The sequence below is a fragment of the Phycodurus eques genome, chromosome 16 (assembly GCF_024500275.1).
Source record: "Phycodurus eques isolate BA_2022a chromosome 16, UOR_Pequ_1.1, whole genome shotgun sequence".
NCBI lineage: Eukaryota > Metazoa > Chordata > Actinopteri > Syngnathiformes > Syngnathidae > Phycodurus > Phycodurus eques.
Genome location: NC_084540.1, coordinates 19,403,286 through 19,422,694, shown reverse-complemented (window position 1 = coordinate 19,422,694; position 19,409 = coordinate 19,403,286). Strand labels below are relative to the sequence as shown.

Genomic DNA, 19,409 nt, shown 5'->3' with positions numbered 1-19,409 from the left:
CAGGACGTTGTCCTCATGGTGAGGGGTTAATACTCGGCACTTAACTCTATTTAAAAGCATTTCCTACGATCACTTGGACGGTGCCACGGATGTCGGCGTATACGACCGTTGAATACGGATTCCATTCGTCATCGACAAACTTTTGATGTAGTTTTGCTGCGATGGTGAGCAAAACTTTCGTTCTTAATCATTCTTAGAAATAATAATGCCATAATAGTTTAATACAGTCTAATATTTGCAGTAGAAGCTTATTTTTTAGGCATAGAGACCCAAATAACACTTTATGAGTTACGCCTGCACAATCCAAGGGGATTCAGTTGAACCTGGTTAGTTTTATTAATTATGCTTGTTTTTTATTGACACTATCAGAGGTATTGATTTTACAATAGATTTATTTTTGTCCCTTATTAACATATGCAGGTGTATTTTAATATATTAGAATATGGTAGAAAAGTTCATTTAATTTAGTAGTTCAATTCTATAAACTCACAGATTTATGTAACACATTGGAAAATACTTTAAAGAAGAACAATTCCTACTTAATTTCTATATTAAAATTCATTGGGATTGTTTCTTGTATAACATTTTAATTGGGGGTTTCATTGCTATTCTAATTTATTGAGTTGTAAGGTCATAGGTGGATATTTGCAAGATACCCACAGGCCACTTTATTAGGTACACCCGCACTATCTTCTAAAACAAATTTAAAAAAAACGTACAAAATATTTGATAATACTACTTTTTTAATGTAATTGATGTGGTTCTACTGTAGAAATGCACAAGGAGAAGATACGATGTGCGATGTTTTTTTTGTTTTTTCTTCAGAATTCCATAGGAAGATGGGAGTAGACACTGGACATCATGAGTTCATCACAGCGAGGGCGAACGGAAGATACCTCCACTTACACACAACGGCCACCCTTTGCTGAGCAGCAGGTGTTAATGGCTGCAGCAAAGTATCAGGTACTTGAAAACATCCGTTTTTGTGTGATGTCAGCATTTCTCTAAAGCTTTTTTTTGTTATTCTCTGGAGATGAGAGGTTTTCAACATCACGGCTCGGCCCCTCAGATTTCAGTGACCCAGAGCACTCCGGATATGAACAGAAGGCTGCTCTTGTTGCCGGGCAACCAGCTGCAGATCCCCATTGAGCGAGCCCACGTCAATTCCATCAAGGTCACCGGGCTACCTGGCATGTTTGACCAGGTCTCATTACGAGTATTAATTGCAATGTTTTGGCCCCCGACAGGCGCACTCGGGCGAGGAACATCAGAAGTTGATGAATCTCGTCCATCGCGGCCAGCGTGGGCGCATGGAGGACCAGTGCTGCTCCTTGGATCCCTGCCAGAGTGCCCCCTGCACCCCGAGACTCTCTGACAGGAAGCCCCTTACTGATACATCCAACAAAGGTGAATGGCTATATTTACTATCCTAGAAAGTGTTTTATTGTTTTATCATTTATTCATTTATTTATTATCTATTTAATATTCATTATATATAATTGTATCTAGTGTATGTATTATTCCTGGTTAAATAAATATTTACATATGATTATTATTCATTTTCAATTATCCAAAAATTACATATTCATACTTATTTAATCCATTAATAATGCATTAATAATTATTTAAATTTGTTCTTTTATGTAATAACTTTGTATGATCAATTTATATATTTGAACAATTTTATGTGCTTTTCTTTTTAAATCTATCTATTTTAACTGTGATTTGAATTCCTATTTTGTGATGTTCATATATCATATGTAGTATACTGTATATTCTTTATTTTTTTATCCAGTCTATATTCTTTAAATATATATTATATATATATATATATATATATATATATATATTTAATCATTATTATTATTCCATTTAATTGTAATTCATATTCATTTTGAATGTTGTTAAATTTTTGAGAATAATATTGCAAACATTTTACTGTATATTTAATTTTTTTTTATCCAGTCTATATATTTTTTTAATATATATATTTTAAAATTTGTAATCATTATTTTTCCTGACAATTGTAATTAATATTCATTTAGAATTTTTGAGAATAATATTGCAAACATTTTACATCAACGCTACCCTCGCAGCATTGTTTAGTTTGCTTTCCGACAGATGACGTGTCCCCCCCACTTTCCCCAGATTCTGACGCATTCTTCGACTTGTTGGCCAACACTCAGAGCCGACGGCTGGACGACCAACGAGTGTCTCTGCCGTCGTTACCCGGATTAGACAAAAAGGAGCCGGAGCCATCGATGGGCGTAGATTCCAACTACTTGTGCTACATGGTCTCCAAAGTCCAGGTTATTTGATCATATATCAGTGGATAGAAACCCAAAATCCAGAAGGCGGTATTTTCTTTATAACTATAAGCTCGAAGTATTAAATATGAAATAATAGCATGATCCATGTTCAGGGGAGCAGAATGGAAGACCAAAGGTGCTCCTTACCTCAAATCCAGCGTGCGGAGCCGGCACGGCAGGATGACGACGGTTCCGGCATTCCACGCTCGGCCTCCTTCAGCCCCGGTTCAGACATAGAAAGCCCCAAGAGCCAAGCTAAGACATCCCCAAAAAAGGTAGCATAACGAGCAAAATTGTGAATTGATAGTATGCGTTTAATAACACAAAATCATCAGCGGTGGCAAAAGTACTCACGCTGTACTTCAGTGGATTTACACATACTGTTGTTTTAGTATTGTTAAAAAAGTAACAAGCGTATTTTGACAAAGTGAGGAGTAGAAAGTAAAGAGTGTGTTTTCAAATGTAAGGAGTAAAAGTAGAAAGTCATCAGACTTAAAAGTACAGATACTGAAAAGAAAATCTACTTACGAACTGGAACAAAGTATTTGGTTACTAAGTTCCCACCACACATTCTCTACCGTGCAGGCGTTGAGTCCAACTGAGCAGAAGCAATTGCTCACCTTTATGTCTCACGCGCAGCGAGGGCGCATGGAAGAGCAGCGATGTGTCCTAAACGTTAGCCCCCGGGCTACTCCCCAACACGAGCCCGCAGGTTAGAGGCTCTCTCATCTCTTTTATTTCAATGTCTTTAATTGTGGGAATGCCGAGAGAGCCAACACCTTTAATCGCAGGGACAGTCCAGCGTCTTGTCGTACTTTGTTATTCTGTTAAACTGGGATATTTTGTTTTTGCCACACTCACGAATCAACCGGATCGAGCCCTGATTCGTTCGTATCACTACTCTCCACCTCGCTCTCTCGCTATATCTACCTATATCCATCTTTATCTCTAGCCATCTCTATCTCTCTTCATGTACGCTGTGATATCTCGATCTATTTCTCTCCCAAGTTCTCTATTTCTCTCTCTCTCTATCAAAATAATGCTGTCTCTCTCTGGCAGTGTCGCTATCTCTTTCTCTCTATATCTCTATTGCTATCTATCGCTACCGCGCTAGCAATATAACAATCACTCACTATCTCTCTATTGATCTCTCCATTTCCCTATCTCTAGCTACCTGTCCATCTCTCCAACTGTACCCGTCAATCTGTCATTCGTCAATTTGCCTTTTCCATTTTCCTTTGTTTCCCTTTCCGGTAGCCTTTGGTGGTGGCATTACAAAAACAATTTTAAAACATACTTGGAAAAAATACTTGCTTCCTGAACTGAAGTTCAACCGCTGACATTTAGTGTGACTTTTGGGCATTTTGGCTCAGAGAGAATCTTAAGTGCTCACATGCAACTTCCGAGGAAATTCAAGGCCATTTATTGATAGTCATAACATCTAATATGTCTCGTTGTGTACGGGGCAGGCCCAGATTCTGACAAGTTCTTCAACATGCTGGCCAACTCACAAGGCAAACGTCTCGATGACCAGCGAGTGTCGCTTCCATCTTTGCCGGGGATCCAAAATGGAGGCGCATCCCAACCTTCCAATGCAGACGCAAGCTATCTGTGTTACATGATCTCCAAAGTCCAGGTTGGTTGACACCTCGGCTAAACTAAAGCAGGTGACCTTAAAACGCTTTTCAATATCCATCAATGCAGTTTTCCAACAACAGGGCTCCAGGTTTGATGATCAGAGATGCGCTGCGCCTCATGTCCTCCAGAATTTGGGCACCCCGGCCCCCCGGCGCAAAGTCTCGCCCGCTTCAGAGTCATCTGAAAAAACTCCAAGGAGGTCCGGCTCCCTAAACCGAGACAGAAGTAACTCTCAACAGCAGGTGAGGCTCAGAGAGAGAGAGAGAGAGAGAGAGAGAGAGAGAGAGAGAGACCGCTATTTTAATCATGACACATAATCCAAAATGCCATATATGGGATAATGAAACTAGCATCGATGTTGCAGCAGTTATAACCCTTTACGCAACGGATATTTGAGCACAAAAGTGCAGCAACATATCTAGACAGACAGTACAATAATACTCGCATATATTCTTTATCCTCTGCAAAAACCAACAAATATTACTGCAGTTTACTGAGTCACTTAGTTGTCAAACTCTTCCTCGTGCATTATGTATGTCTGTGTTGTACTGCCCCTGGTGGCTAAGGTGCCCACAGGAATGGAATTTCCATTCATTTCAATGGGGAAAGATGATTAGAGCGCTTTGAGTTGCGAGCGTGGTCACAGAATGAATTCAACTCGTGAATCAGGGCACCGCTGTATGTGCTCTGCGATTTGCTGGCGACCAGCCCAGTGTTTACAGCTGGGATCGGCTCAAGCTCACCGGCCGCAGCCCTAACGACGACAAGCAGTATAGAAAATGGACGGATGCATGGAATTTATTGCAGCATGGCGGTGTAGCAATTTCCACCTTGTTGTTCGGCTTTTTGTCCAAGATCTCTCCAGCTGAGCAGCAGCAATTCCTAAAAATGATGACTCACACTCAGAGAGGACGCATGGAGGCGCAGCGCTGCACTTTGCAGCAAAGCAGAAGCACGCCCACGACCCCCACGCGCAGCCCAAATGAAGCTCCCGCGGGTAGCAAAACAAACCACACGGCCACACGGGGGTCATCGTGTATGTGGTCTTTCTCTAAGATGGGAGTCTTTGGTGCAGGTCCGGAAGCGGACGAGCTCTTCCGCATGGTGGCCTGCACTCAGGGCCGCAGGCTGGACGACCAGAGGGTCGCTCTGCCATCCTTACCGGGGATCAGCAGGACGACGGAGGGAAAACGCAACGGGAGTCATCCAAAAGCTGCAATTCCGGTATGTATTAAATCAATGTAAAAAAAAGTAGTTCAAATTCATGTAAAAAGGCTATGTATTTTACAAATACTGTGGTGCCTTGAGACGAGTTCAATTTGTTTCATGACCATGCTCGTAATTTAAAATTATAAGAACGCAAACCGTAACACACTTTGAGAATCTCTGCATTAATGTGTTGGCATGTAATGCACAGCATAATCATCCCTGTCCAGTGGAAAATAATGCATCTCCTGAAAATGCTTGTCTTTCTACACATTGTAAACTAACTTTTTTTGATAGAAAAGACCAAATTTGGAGCTACAGTACATGCTTTTCATGTCTTCTATACATGTTGGTATTTAATTTGTCTTACTTATCTATGCTAGACAAGTACCTAATTAATTGTACTTATAAGCATCCATGGTTCTCCTCTTCTGCCAGATGAGTGCACCACAAGTCAGTGTGGCTGAACGCACACCATCTGGAAGACAAAGACTTAAAGCACCTGCTTCTCAGGCCCAAATGGCGACGGCACCATCGGGCTGCAGCCTGCCAAAATCTGCATCCTTCAACTGCGAGAGAGAACACCAGAGGTCCCTTGATTCCGCAGCTCAGGTAAGCCACAATCATTGTCATCAACATAGACCACTCACAAAAACTTTGGGTGGCGCCTTGAGATATGACTACAAGCGCTGTATGATAGCAGTGAACTCACTTCACACGAAGCAGCAGTTGGGCAAATGGTGAACAATTCATCCCCCAAAAAAATAGGCTTCAAGCTGTTTAATGCCACTCCCGGTTGAAGTTTATTGTCAAGTGTCAAATTAAGCATAAAACAAAGACAATTACGGTTCATGTTGTGCATTTCGAACAACCACAAAGCTTTGCCTCAGGAAAGTCCACTTAGCTTAATGCTACCTAACAATGGAAAACGCTATTGACATGCTGACACTTAACATCGATAGTCGCAGTTTTAGACCCCTTCAAGCAATGTATATTTGAACGCAAACCCAACACATGTAGCCAGTCAATATACCAATAGTTACAGGCATATATCCTTTTCCTCTATGAAAAATGACTAACATAACAGCATCATACTGTGTCACTTACAGTAGTAGTAGAATAAGAACTACTATTCTTCTTAGTCTGTGTCTGCATGACTGGACATTTTTTTGTATTGGATTTCATTAGTGTAGACAGTGACAATATATTGTCTCTTTTCAGGTGACTGTAAAGGTGTCAATGAGCTTCACACCACAGATGGTAAGCGCGTCTTGATATGAAATATATATTTTTAAGTCACTTTAATCACCACCTTCATTGTTTTTTCTTTTCTTTCATCACCTGCTAAAGGGACATAAGAATTTCAACCAGCCCTGCACGTTCCCGGAGGTCTTCCTCACTCTTGGCGCTCCGGGAGAAAATCTCATGATCCCTCTGAGCTCAAGGCCCGGGAGACCCGTAACCTTGAACCTGAACCTCATCCTCAAGGAGGACTGCAAGTCTCCGAGCTGCGCCAGCCCCAGGAAACCCCGCTCCAGGCCGTCGTCGCCCCAGCCCAAAGCGGCCAGGAAGGCGCATCCGGTTAATTTTGGCCCTCCAGAACAGGGGGCGTCTGCGCCCAGCCCCATCAACCCGCAGGAAGACTGCTTTTCTCTGATCGAGAAGGTTCACACTGCGCACCTGCAAATGGGAGTGACTCAAGGGGGGCAGAAACAAAAAGGGGACCCAGTTAAAGGGAGGGGAAATGGAAAAAGGGGTGCGACGAAAGATAGGAAGGATGGTGGTAATAAACACTAGGCGGTATGTAATCTGAGGAAAATAATTTGTTGGATCATAGTAATTACTTTGTGTTTTATCCATCCATTTTCTATAGCTCTTCGTTGGGTGAGCAGGAGCCTATCCCTGCTGACCTTGGGCCTCGTACATCCTGCACTGGTCGCCAGATAGTCGCAGGGCACGTAGAGACAAACACCTGTGGACAATTTCGTTTTTAACGAACCTAACGTGTATTTCTTTTGTTTGTTTTTTTTGAATGTGTGATAAAGCCATAGGGGCATGCAAGCTCCACACAGGAGCGCCTGAGATTCGAACCCAGAACCTCTCAGCTGTGAGGCAGATGTGATAACCACTCCTTCGATGTGCTGCCCACTGTATTCTACTTACATCAACTCATCCTAATTACAATCACTTCTTTTCTCGTCATTTAGTACTAACAATATACTTTTAACTGGAAAAAAAATACCGCACTTTCCACTCCTCTGCATCATCAATTGATGCAAAAGTTGTTTTTTTTGTATTAACCTACCATACGGTTGACAGTCAACTATAAATAAACTACTAGAAATGTACACTTGTGGACAATCGCAATTTATTTTTTGCTGTATTAAATGAATGTCTATTATTAATTCATGTTAATTGATGTTTAGGCAATACATTATATTTTCGTAAGTTTGTGTTCTGGGGGGAACAAAATTTGATCTATTGACTGTATTTGTAATGTATTTAGTTACACAGAAAATGCATTTTAACTTGTGTGGCGATTCCTCAGCATGAGCATTTTTAAACATTGTGGTATGACACACTTTTGATTTAGTAAACGACCAAATATTTTTTTTTTTTTACATTTATTCGTTTAATTGAATTTACAGATAACAGGCTCCATATTGTATGGATCCCTCCAACGATTCCGTTGAACCTTATTCGGTAGAGTCACTTCCCTGAAAAAGAAGAGGGTGAAGATTATAAATCCTCCTTGAGAGACTGTACGTGTCTGATGCTCGAAATCAACGCGTTACCTTTCCAGTATCACGGCTCTTGGCCCTCAGCTTGTTGACCTGGGACTCTGCAATGTCAGCACGCTCCTGAGCCTCCTCCAGCTCATGTTGGACCTTCCTGAGCCTGGACATGTGAGTGTTGGCTTGCTCCTCCTGTGAAAGAAAATGAAAGTTGTTTACATTTGGTGAATCAATGTCATATATGTCAGATGACTATGTCTTGGACTTACAGCCTCCTCAGATTGTCTTTTGTAAGCCTTGACTTTGAGCTGCAGTTTATCCACCAGATCCTGAAGCCTGGTTCCATTCTTCTTGTCCTCTTCAGTCTGCATTGGTAAAAGTGTGAATTTGTCTCCGCGCTGATTTCAAAAAGGAGAGCTGTGAGTGTTTGTAGTGAAATGGAACATACCTGGTAGGTCAACTCCTTCACTCTCCTCTCATATTTGCGGACACCTTTAACCGCATCAGTTCCACGTCTCTGCTCGGCCTCGACTTCAGTTTCAAGCTCACGGACCTGAAAAATGAACACAAATTAGATTTTTTAACCTTCAGAGAAATAAGAGGATAGGTTGCATAGCCGCTGACTACAGTAACATATGTTGCCTTCTGGGCTTCCTATAACTTGTATTAAAAGTCTGCAGTTATTAAAAAATGCTTGCTGCAAGAAGATTAGCAAGTTTGATGATTTTATACTGGCCAACTTGCACTGGCTCCTGGTCCACCTGAGATGTGATTTCAAGGTTTTGTTACCTACTCATAAAATATTACATGGCTTAGTGCCTTCCAAGCTTGCTGACCTATTGGTACCTTATATTCTATACCAAGCCTTATGCTCACAATATGCTGGTCTTTCTGTTGACTGTGACAGCTAAAAAGTAGTCAGCAGGTTCTAGAGCATTCTCTATTCGGGCTACAGTACTCTGAAATACCCTACCTGTGGAAATTAGAGTAGCTACATCTGAAAATGTTTAGATCTCAACTTGAGGCTTTTTTCTACCCTCGTATTTGGTTAAACCACACCTAGTATGCAACTAGTCTCTCACCCTGCTTAACCCCCTGACATTGGGATTTCAACCTGTTTTTATTGCTGCTTCTTCGCTCTTCCCCTCCCGTGAACTGTGGGCCCACAAAGTGTTTTGTGACTCTTTAGTGATTAAGGGGAATACGAATGAACCCGACTTGATTAAACAGTAAAAACAGATTAATACTCTTGTGTAGCTCATGGACGTGCAGTTCGTACCCTAGACCCAAGAGCAGGATGCATGCAGGATACAGGTCATACCCGAGCCTCCAGTTTCTGAAGTTGCTTCTTGCCACCCTTCATGGCGAGGTTTTCAGCCTCATCCAGACGGTGCTGCAGGTCCTTCACAGTGATCTCCAGGTTCTTCTTCATCCTCTCCAGGTGAGCACTGGTGTCCTGCTCCTTCTTTAGCTCCTCAGCCATCATGGCAGCCTGAAGTGATTAAATGTTAATGACAGTCATTCACACTCTATTCTGAAGCCTTGTAACGTCTCTGGGTTTGGGAGTAGACTCACATCAGTGATAGCCTTTTTGGCCTTCTCCTCAGCATTTCTTGATTCCTGAACGGCATCATCAACTTCACTCTGGATTTGGACAAGGTCAGACTCCAGCTTCTTCTTGGTGTTCAGCAGACTGGTGTTCTGAATATTTAGGGGAAGTTATTTTTTAGACATATTTACAGTACAGTGAACCCTCATTTATTGCAGGGGATAAGTTCGTGAATAAATATATTTGTTCATGTTTGTCGCATTATGTCAACTAAAGAAAACCAAACCTGTGAGTGAAGCAGCCCGACACGCTCGCTAGCATCAACCAGCTCCTGCTCGGCCACTTTGCGTCCTCTCTCCGTCTGTTCCAGAGCGGCTCTCAGCTCCTCGATTTCAGCCAGCATCAGGCCGTTCCTGCGCTCCACCATGGCTACCTGCTCCTTCATGTCTTCCTGTCCTCTGACAGCGTCGTCAAGGTGCAGTTGGGCATCCTGACAGTCAAGTCGAATGAAGTCAATTTTATTTATGTACATTATTATTTCAGTAAACAAATTTCAGTAAAATAGAATATACATGATCAAAGCATTTCTCATTAGCATTTCTGATGCAATGATGAGAAGCTCACCTTGAGTTGTCCCTGGACATTCCTCAGTTGTTTCTGGGCTTCAGCAGCCTGTCTGTTGGCATGGCTCAGCTGAATCTCCATCTCATTCAGGTCTCCCTCCATCTTCTTCTTGATTCTCAGGGCATCATTCCTGCTTCTGACCTCCGCATCAAGAGTGCTCTGCATGGAGTCAATCACTCTCTGGCTGTTCCTCTTGATCTGCTCCATCTCCTCGTCCTTCTCGGCCAGCTTCCTGTCAACCTCACCCTTGATCTGGTTGAGCTCGAGCTGCACACGGAGAATCTTGGACTCTTCGTGCTCCAGTGTGCCCTTGGTGCAAGAAACGTTACCTCAGTAAGACTGAATACAGAAGGTGACAGTTTTGTCATATCAGCAACACAAATGTAAATTTCACACAGAGTACCACATTGATTTGATTTAATGCTACTATAATGTGATACCTCTGCCTCCTCGAGAGCGGTCTGAATCTCAGCCTTTTCACTTTCTACTGCCTTTTTAGATTTTTCCAGCTCGTGGATGCTTTTTCCGGTCTCCCCAATCTGTTCAGTTAGATCTGAGATCTCCTCTACAGGTAAAAAATGAGAACACATATTTTTTGAATCACTTTTCAAAACACGAACTGATCATTTGGTCAAAATGTAGACTGCAAATTGACTCACGCTGCAGGTTCTTGTTCTCCCTCTTCATGGTTTCCAGCTGATCCAGAGCCTCCTCATACGAGTTCTTCATCTTGAACAGTTCAGTGCTGAGAGAACGAGCCTCCTTTTGGGATCCTTCCAACTCTGCCTGACCTTCCTCAAACTTCTGCTTCCATTCTGCCAGGACCTAGAATTTTTTTTTTTGGCTTAGCAATAAGGCAATGTGTTTCACTTGGATCGTTTAAATTTGAGTTGTTAGTTTACCTTATCGAAGTTCCTCTGCTTCTTGTCAAGGTTGGCTGCCAGAGAATTAGCTCTCTCCACATCAATCATGAGGTCCTCCACCTCACCCTGCAGCCTCTGCTTGGTCTTCTCCAAAGAGGCGCACTTGGAGTTCACAGCTTCAATGGACTCCTCGGCATCCTGGAGACGCTGGGCAAGCTTCTTCCTGACGTGGGTAAGAATCTTTTGTTGTCATTTATGTGGAGAAAGTTAACTACTCTACTGCTCTACACTTACAGTATAAATATAGCGTCGAGAGGTATCTAAAATACTTACTTGGCATCCTCTAGCTCCTCAGTGCGCTGGATAGCATCTGTCTCATATTTGGATCTCCACTGTGCCACCTCACTGTTGGCCTTGGACATTCCTCTCTGCAGCTCAGCTTTAGCCTCCTGCTCCTCCTCAAACTGCTCTCTGAGTAGATCGCAGTCGTGGCGGGCAGACTGAACAGCATGGGCCAGGGCATTCTTGGCCTACACATTCAAAACAAGAAGTAAAACTGGCCTAGACACAATGGATACTGGTCTTGGGAAGGATAGCTGTAAATATCAGGTCTTGTACCTTCACTTCCTCTTCAATATGTCTCTTCAGCTCTTCAATCTGCTGAGTGTAAGCCTGCTTACCCCTGGTTAGCTGGGAAATAAGGGCTTCCTTCTCCTCAAGCTGACGAGCAAACTCACCTGAGCAATGGTTTTGTAGTGTATTTTAAGAATATATACAAATACAAACAGTATATAGTATGCACAAATTGAGAATGTGTGGATGACTCACCATTCTCTGTTTGCAGTCTTGCCTTTTGTGCACTCAAGTCATTCAGCTGCCGAACGTTCTCATCATTTTTGGACTTAATTTCACTTAATTGGTCTTCAAGAGTTCTGCACATTTTCTCCAAGTTGCCCTGCAAAGAGTAATTCATTTCAAATCTTCTTGCAATAATCAGGTAATCTTAAATTTGATGAGATCTAAAATGGAGTTTTCACAAAGACTGAAACAAACCTTTGCTTTAGCAACAGCCTCCATGTTGCTGGAGAGGTCATCAATCTCCATCTTGTACTCGCTCTTTTCCTTCTCCAGCTTCTGCTTGACACGCTGGAGGTTGTCGATCTGCTCGCCCAGCTCTGCAACGCTGTCAGCCTGCTTCTTGCGGAGAGCGGCTGCTGTAGCCTCATGCTGCAGGGTGGACTCTTCGAGATCACGACGCAGCTTCTGGAACTCAGCCTCGCGCTTCTTGTTCATCTCAATCTGAGCGGCAGTTGCTCCACCGGCTTCCTCGAGCCTCTCACTGATCTCCTCTAGTTCCCTGGAGAGGTCAGCTCTCTGCTTCTCCACCTTGGCCCGAGCGGCCCTCTCAGCCTCAATCTCCTCCTCCAGCTCCTCAATACGAGCCTAGGTTTGATGATAATATGACAATATTGACAAAGTAGTGTATTACAGTAGAGTACAGTACACAATGAGATCTTTGTATGTCAAGTTTAATAAGATGATCAATTTACCTGGAGTTCCTTGATCTTCTTCTGGAGCTGAGCACCGAGAGACTGTTCATCCTCAATCTTGCTGAGGAGCTGGCTGGTCTCAAAGTCTTTCCTTTGAGTAAAAAGGAAAAATACATGCCAAAGTATATTTCTGTTTCCTTTTCAGCCTGCATATACTACCCTTGGGTCAAATTCTTCAGGACTTTCATTTTGACTATCATAGCTATGCAGATGAGACAGTTATATGTAGCAGTGTTGCCAGATGACTACAGTTCAATTGAAGTGTTGTGTCACTGTCTAAAACAGATAAATAACTGGATGAGCCAAAATGTTCTTCAATTAAACCACAACAAAACTGAGATGATTGTTTTTGGCAATAAAGAAAAGAGGATTGCTGTTAGGATTGCTGTACTGGGCTCCCTAAAAAGAGCATTAAACAGCTGCAGCTCATTCAGAATGCTGCAGCTCGGGTTCTCACCAGAACAAAGTGGTCAGCGCATATTACTCCGATTCTGAAGTCTTTACACTGGCTTCTAGTCAGTTTTAGAATAAATTTAAAGTTCTGCTACTGGTCACTAAACGGTTTAGGTCCTGAATAGATGAATGAAATGCTAATGGGATATAAACCCAGTAGTGCTCTGAGATCGACAGACTCAGGTCAAATAGTGGAGCGCAGAGTCCAAAGCAAACATGGTGAAGCAGCATTTAGCTATTATGCTGCACACAAATGGAATAAGTTGCCAACAGAAATGATGTCAGCCCCAAGAGTAAATGTTTTTAAGTCCAGGTTAAAAACTCTTCTTTTTTTCCCCACGCTTTTTAGAGCATTTCTACTTTTAAATGATATTTCTTGCACTGTACGCTTTTAGAATTGTATTAATTTTATTTCTCTTTGTTTTAAATGTTTATAAGCTTTTTTTTCCTTTGTTTTTAAATGCTTGTAATCATGTAAAGCACATTGAGTTACCTTGTGTATGAAATGCGCTATATAAATACATTTGCTTTGCTTTACAGCAGGAGTGGTATATACAGTGTGTATGTATTTTTTCACTTACTTTTTAATTTTTTCCTCTGATTGTTGTTTATCATTCTCCAGATCCATGATGGATTCTTGGGCCAGTTTCAGATCACCTTCCAGCTTCCTCTTGGCTCTCTCAAGGTCCATGCGGAGCTTCTTTTCTTGCTCCAGGGAGCCCTCAAGCTGTGACATGACAATGTTTTGGATGTGAATTAGTTATGATCTTTAATGTAAACAGGGCGGTTTTCTTACATCATCGACTTGCTGTTCCAGCTTTGTTTTGGCCTTGGTCAGAGTGTTGACTTTGTCTTCCTCTGCCTGAAGATCATCCAGTGTTTGCTGGTGGGCCTCTTGGAGGGCTTTCTTCTCCTTTGTTAACTTGGCAAGAGACTCATCTTGCGATGCCATCTCCTCTGTCAGGTTTTTCACCTGAAATATTGTGATTACTTTAATGTCTGTGAACACATTTCCTAATCTAATACATACGTTTAAAATGTTTCTGTTCAGTGAGAATCAAAATAGAATCAAACAAAGTTTACCTTATTTTCAGTGGCATGTTTCTCCTTCTCCACTTTAGCCAAGGTGAGTTCCAAGTCATCAATATCTTTCTTCAGCTCTGAGCATTCGTCTTCCAGCTTCCGCTTCTTAGCCGTAAGCTCAGCGTTGATTTCTTCTTCATCTTCCAGTCTCTCCGTCGTCTCTTTGAGTTTGGCCTCAAGCTGGATCTTGCTCTTAATGAGCCCCTCACACCTTTCTTCTGCATCTGAAAGGTTCTCACTTTCCTGTTGTTAAAAATTAGTATTGTTTGTTGTGGAATAAAAACAATATTTAAAACAAATGTAACTGTCCAAAAAAAGAGAGCGATAAATAACAGCTGTTTGACTGAGCTGAAAACATGTCTCAGTGATCACTCACAGATGCTACTTGGAGTTGCAGGTCATTCTTCTCCTGTAACAGGGAAACCATCTTCTCTTCCAGCTCTTTCTTTTTAGCCAGAGCAGTAGCCAGGTCAGCTTGCATCTTCCCATAATTCTCCTTCATCTGCTGGAGCTCTTTTTCAGTCTCAGCACTCTTCAGGAGAGGCTTGATCTTGAAGTACAGATGCATCCATGGCCAATTTTTCACATTCATAAATGAGCGCATGTTGTACTGGATGGTGAAGATTGCATCTCTATGTAGCACAGCATGAAATAATATTCATTAACTCCTGTGTTGGTGTAACTCATTTGTCTTTTTTTTCCAAAATTAAAAGTATTTCTACCTCCTCTCCATCATTTTTACAAACTCTTTCCTCATGAGGAATCCTCTGCAGAGACCCTGAGTCAAGGTCACCAATGCAGCCAGTTTATCATCTCTCATCTCCTCCAGGGTACCCAGAAGACCAGCTTTGAAGAACACCTGAGTGGTATCAATAATAGTTGTAACTTGCCAATCTACACCCAAGAGTGCCCAAACAACATGTAGTACTGGTGACCCACCTTAGTGTGTCCGAATCTGTACTGAGTGTGATCCACATCAATTGAGCCTAGGAGTTTCTCTGCAGCCTTTTTGTTGTCAATGAACTGACCCTCAGGGATGACACTGGCATTTAATACTTTGTATCTGCAAGAGAAATAGAAAGAATTAGTTGTTTTTATGTTGCGCCATTATACTGTAGGTCTGCTGAAAACAACATGTAGATTTTTGCAGTTACCTCTGCTTGAAATCACCATAGAGGATTCTGCTGGGGAAGCCCTTTCTGCAGATTCTGATGCCCTCCAGCACACCATTACACCTCAGCTGGTGGATGACCAAGAAGTTCTCCATAAGACCTGAATGCAAAAGATTTTAGACAATTCTCTCTTACTTTTCACTGGCTATGGTTAAGGAAAATGGCTCATCCGTAAAACATCTAACCTGGGGTCTTTGATTCGTTGGGAATCAGGCAACGCACAAAGTGAGGATGAGTGCTCCTCAAGTTGGTCATCAGCTTGCCCAAGTTCTCCTTTGAGGTGAAATATTGTCATTCTAACAACCATCAACTTCAAAACATGAATTCATGAGGTAAATTATTCTCATATATATATATATATATATATATATATATATATATATATATATATATAAAACAATTACCCTGAATAGAGCTGAGACAGTCTGGAAGGAACCACCCTTCTTCTTTCCACCTCCTTTCTTACCACCACCAGTCTCTGTTTTACAAATGATTAATAACTTGTATACATACCAAAACAACATTTCCAATAGTAACAGTATGAGCTTCATACCGTCACCTGAAGCATGGGTAGCGTACAACATGCACAGCAGTTTGTTACAAGACTTCTGGTAGAGCTGGACAACTGAGTCATTCAGTGGGTCCTTATTCTTGTCCAACCAGCCAGTAATATTGTAGTCCACAGTACCAGCATAGTGAACTAATGAGAAGTGGGCCTCAGCCTTGCCCTTTGTAGGCTTTGGCTTCTCAAAGGCCTTGGTCTTTCCAAGGTGCTGATCATATAGCTTGTTCTTGAAAGATGTGTCTGTAGCCTTGGGGAACATGCACTCCTCTTCAAGGATGGAGAAGATGCCCATTGGCTATTGGGGGAAATTATATCAATCATTTCGTAGGAACTCTGAGATTCACACACATTTTCTTAGATACCTGCAAGCACATTTGTCTCACCTTCTCAATAAGCTCAATGCAAGCAGCCAAGTCCATACCGAAATCAATGAAGTCCCAATCAATACCCTCTTTCTTGTATTCCTCTTGCTCCAGGACAAACATGTGGTGGTTGAAGAATTGTTGCAGTTTCTCATTGGTGAAGTTGATGCACAGTTGCTCCAAACTGTTATACTGCAGTACACAGATGATTTAAGTGAGTGATTTCGTGTGCAGATTTTTTACCTAAAGTATGTCAGGTGACTCACATCAAAGATCTCAAATCCAGCGATATCCAACACCCCGATGAAGAACTGTCTTGGCTGCTTTGTGTCCAACATCTCATTGATGCGGATGACCATCCATAAGAACATTTTCTCATAGACGGACTTGCAAAGAGCTGAGACAGAATTGTTGACCTAGAAGCAGTTTCGTGTAGTCTTAAATGTCACATTAAAAAAAAAAAAAAAGCAACATTGATATGTTGAGTAAGTTATTTACCTGTGGGACAGTCTGACCTTTGGTAACAAATTCATTCCCAACTTTGACTCTAGGGTAGCACAGCGCTTTCAACATATCAGCTGAGTTCAGACCCATCAGGTAAGCGATTTTATCAGCCTCTGATGAGAATAATACAAATCTTCTGAAGCTTTTGTACTGTGTGTGGCGACATGACAACATTAGTGTGCTTACCCTCAGTGCCATCAGGTTCGGCCTGCTCCTCACGTTGCTTCTGCTTGAATTTCATGTTGCCATGATGCACCACAGCACCAGTCAGCTTGTAGATGCTAATCTTTTCCTCACCAGTAAAACCCAGGATGTCAACAGCAGTCTGCATTTATTTAAAAAAATGACAGAATTATCACATAAATATTGTTTGCAATGAGGTTACTGTTAGCTATGAGTAGCTTTTTTCCTCATCATCATCACTGACTCACATCAGTTGCAATGAACTCCTCGATATCATTGATGCTCTTGACAGTAATCTCACCCTGACTGATCATATGGTAGTCATATGGGTTGGTGGTGATCAGAAGAGCCTCTGTAATAAAAGTTGTGGGAACATAAATTAGTGTTGCTATTTTAATTAAGTTTTTGTTTTATTTAACATGACATACCCAGCAGCTCGGGCTTGTGTCCGGTCATCAGCTGATAGAAGATATGGTAGCTCCTCTCTGCAGACAACTGGAAGGTGACACGGGACTTCTCCAGTAGATCTGACCATTTGTTTGTTAGACAAAAAGAAATTCATATGGAGCCAACATTTTGTTTATTGTGTCATTCATGTGGTCAACTGAAAACTCACAAGTTTCAATATCAGCTGAGGCCAGCTTGCCAGTCGTGCTAAAGTGGATTCTGATGAATTTACCCTAAATGTATTACCAATAACACGTCAGTGTGGCTTGTTAACAGTCAATATGCGAGCGTTAAAAGGTTGAGCCTTATAATTTGACAACTTACGAAACGAGAGGAGTTGTCGTTCCTCACAGTCTTGGCATTACCGTAGGCCTCCAGCAGAGGGTTGGCTGCAATGATTTGATCTTCCAGGGAACCCTACAAGGGTATAAGTATGCTATCAACAAGCTTTTTAGTTGACTTACGAATTGAGCTCCACCGGTATTTTGTTGTTGTTGTGATTTTTTTGTATTTTTGATAACACTGGACATTTCTTTGTTAATCATGCATACATTTTAAATGTCAAAATTCAGTCATATGCAGGCGGATATCTGTGAACAACAGTTGGAATTGGGTCAATGCTCTTCTGATTGCCATTCTAGTTTTACCTGGATCTTCCCACTTCCCTCAATCTTTTTGCCTCCAGCAACAGCAATTGTTGCAAAGTACTGGATGACACGCTTGGTGTTGACAGTCTTTCCTGCACCGGATTCTCCACTTTGGGAACACAAGAATGGTATTGAATACTTATGTTGTGTTTTGTACTTTATGAAATTGTCAGGTTTTTTGTTAAGATGTGTAAAACTCACGTGATCAGAACAGACTGGTTCTCACGATCTGTGTGATTGAAAGGGAAAATAAATACATTACATTGAAACCAGAGCTAATAGAGAAAATTATTTTGCACAAGTCTATTGTGGTCTTACCAGTGAGCATGAACTGATAGGCATTGTCAGAGATAGAAAAGATGTGGGGTGGAGCCTCAATCCTCTTCTTGCCTCTGTAGGCCACAACAACCTTGGAATCGTACACAGGAAGCCACTTGTAGGGGTTCACCACAACACAGAACGAGGCCGGAGTAGGTCTGGAAAGAGATTGTATTACTCTCATAAAGCCCCATGCCTGTGACAAGCCCATTACTTCAATTCCAACTTGACAGAGTACAAAAGCAGTACTCTGGTGTTGACTCACGTAGATCATCCATGATGAAAAACGTTCTTTGAGGTTATACAACACAGCAGGCTCGTTGAGGTGGGTCATCATGGCCATGTCCTCAATTTTATCGAACTTGGGAGGGTTCATTGGATGGATGTCGTCTTCTTTGACAGTGATTGACTGAATGGCAAGTAAATAGGGTAGAGAGTAAATTTGTTAATACAATGATCTACTGTATGTAACACAATGATAATTTAGTTATTTTGTGGTGAAAGGTAGTCAAGTAGGTTTAATTTGGAGCCTCGATACGCTTACCTTTTTTTCATCTAGGGTTTCAACAGTGGCTTTGCCCCCTTCTCTTTTCACGAGTTTACCCTTGAGGTACATCTCACTAGCATCGACCACAAAGTAGGCAGTTTTGGCATCAAAGGGAGATGTCTGAGCCTCAAGCCTTTCCTTCTCTGTCTTTCGCAGGTAAATGGCTGCGAGGCCATACGCCTCCATCTCCGCATCGGTGCTCATGGTGGCACTTTAATGGAGACTGCAAAAAGGCACAATTCATATGATTACTACTCCATTTCCCATTTCTGTCTCATTCGAAGTCGTCATCAGTGTGCTCATCACCTGAATGAATCACTTACCAAATGTTTTAAATTACATGAAATTGTAATTTACCTCTTAAGGTCCCAACAGAAGATGAAAATCAGATCTGTTTTTATGATCCTATAAATAAGGAATAGATGGGTACATCACAGATGAGTCAAGCTTTGTGTATTTATTTTTAAAATATGACAGAAAATATACATATCCATGCCATTTATTCACTGACCTGTGTTGGAAGCCTATCAGTTATTGTCAGAGTCCAGGGTACTGTCTTTTATAGAGGTCTGCTGCTTGGTAGGTGTGACCTGCTCAGTTTGGTCATGTTTTCTTGTCATGTTCGTCGCTAATCCTGTGACATTGACATTTACC

General features: G+C 41.8%; 2 protein-coding genes across 5 annotated transcripts; one reads left to right on the top strand and one right to left on the bottom strand.

The window, feature by feature from the left end:
• The first annotated feature begins 8 nt into the window (after window positions 1–8).
• On the top strand, window positions 9–7,489 carry LOC133414931 (uncharacterized). Of its 4 annotated transcripts, XM_061700667.1 has the most exons (14): window positions 9–164; window positions 826–963; window positions 1,034–1,174; window positions 1,248–1,407; window positions 2,149–2,309; window positions 2,423–2,584; window positions 2,895–3,021; window positions 3,779–3,945; window positions 4,028–4,189; window positions 4,803–4,944; window positions 5,023–5,171; window positions 5,592–5,765; window positions 6,375–6,413; window positions 6,504–7,489. In XM_061700667.1, exons 2-14 carry the CDS (start codon window positions 862–864, stop codon window positions 6,948–6,950), a joined length of 2,133 nt encoding a protein of 710 aa, XP_061556651.1. In that variant the 5' UTR covers window positions 9–164; window positions 826–861; the 3' UTR covers window positions 6,951–7,489. The 4 variants fall into 4 exon arrangements, with proteins under 4 accessions (XP_061556651.1, XP_061556650.1, XP_061556652.1 ...); XM_061700666.1 differs by having other exon boundaries at window positions 1,070–1,174; window positions 4,803–5,171; XM_061700668.1 differs by lacking the exon at window positions 4,803–4,944 and having other exon boundaries at window positions 5,004–5,171.
• Window positions 7,490–7,783: 294 nt separating this feature from the next.
• On the bottom strand, window positions 7,784–19,278 carry LOC133414435 (myosin heavy chain, fast skeletal muscle-like). The gene is given in 42 exon segments (XM_061699784.1): window positions 7,784–7,870; window positions 7,949–8,080; window positions 8,158–8,253; window positions 8,337–8,441; window positions 9,210–9,380; window positions 9,464–9,589; window positions 9,724–9,927; window positions 10,062–10,370; window positions 10,502–10,626; window positions 10,721–10,886; window positions 10,964–11,147; window positions 11,258–11,454; window positions 11,543–11,661; window positions 11,753–11,879; window positions 11,978–12,367; window positions 12,475–12,565; window positions 13,509–13,654; window positions 13,724–13,900; window positions 14,011–14,253; window positions 14,387–14,642; window positions 14,733–14,869; window positions 14,950–15,073; window positions 15,165–15,282; window positions 15,368–15,455; window positions 15,587–15,660; window positions 15,736–16,042; window positions 16,131–16,301; window positions 16,376–16,525; window positions 16,608–16,726; window positions 16,800–16,938; window positions 17,045–17,148; window positions 17,225–17,323; window positions 17,413–17,476; window positions 17,568–17,660; window positions 17,891–17,999; window positions 18,092–18,119; window positions 18,209–18,350; window positions 18,352–18,366; window positions 18,474–18,617; window positions 18,753–18,978; window positions 19,113–19,160; window positions 19,267–19,278. Coding segments are annotated over 40 exon segments (5,817 nt in total). The 5' UTR covers window positions 18,960–18,978; window positions 19,113–19,160; window positions 19,267–19,278; the 3' UTR covers window positions 7,784–7,849.
• Between the last annotated feature and the right edge of the window lie 131 nt (window positions 19,279–19,409).

Excerpts from the sequence above, each read along its gene's own strand:
- LOC133414931 (XM_061700665.1), top strand. The coding sequence starts at position 862 with ATGAGTTCATCACAGCGAGGGCGAACGGAAGATACCTCCACTTACACA. Across the intron at positions 964-1,033 it reads TGGCTGCAGCAAAGTATCAG|ATGAGAGGTTTTCAACATCA; the intron begins GTACTTGAAAAC and ends TATTCTCTGGAG. Across the intron at positions 2,310-2,422 it reads ACATGGTCTCCAAAGTCCAG|GGGAGCAGAATGGAAGACCA; the intron begins GTTATTTGATCA and ends ATCCATGTTCAG.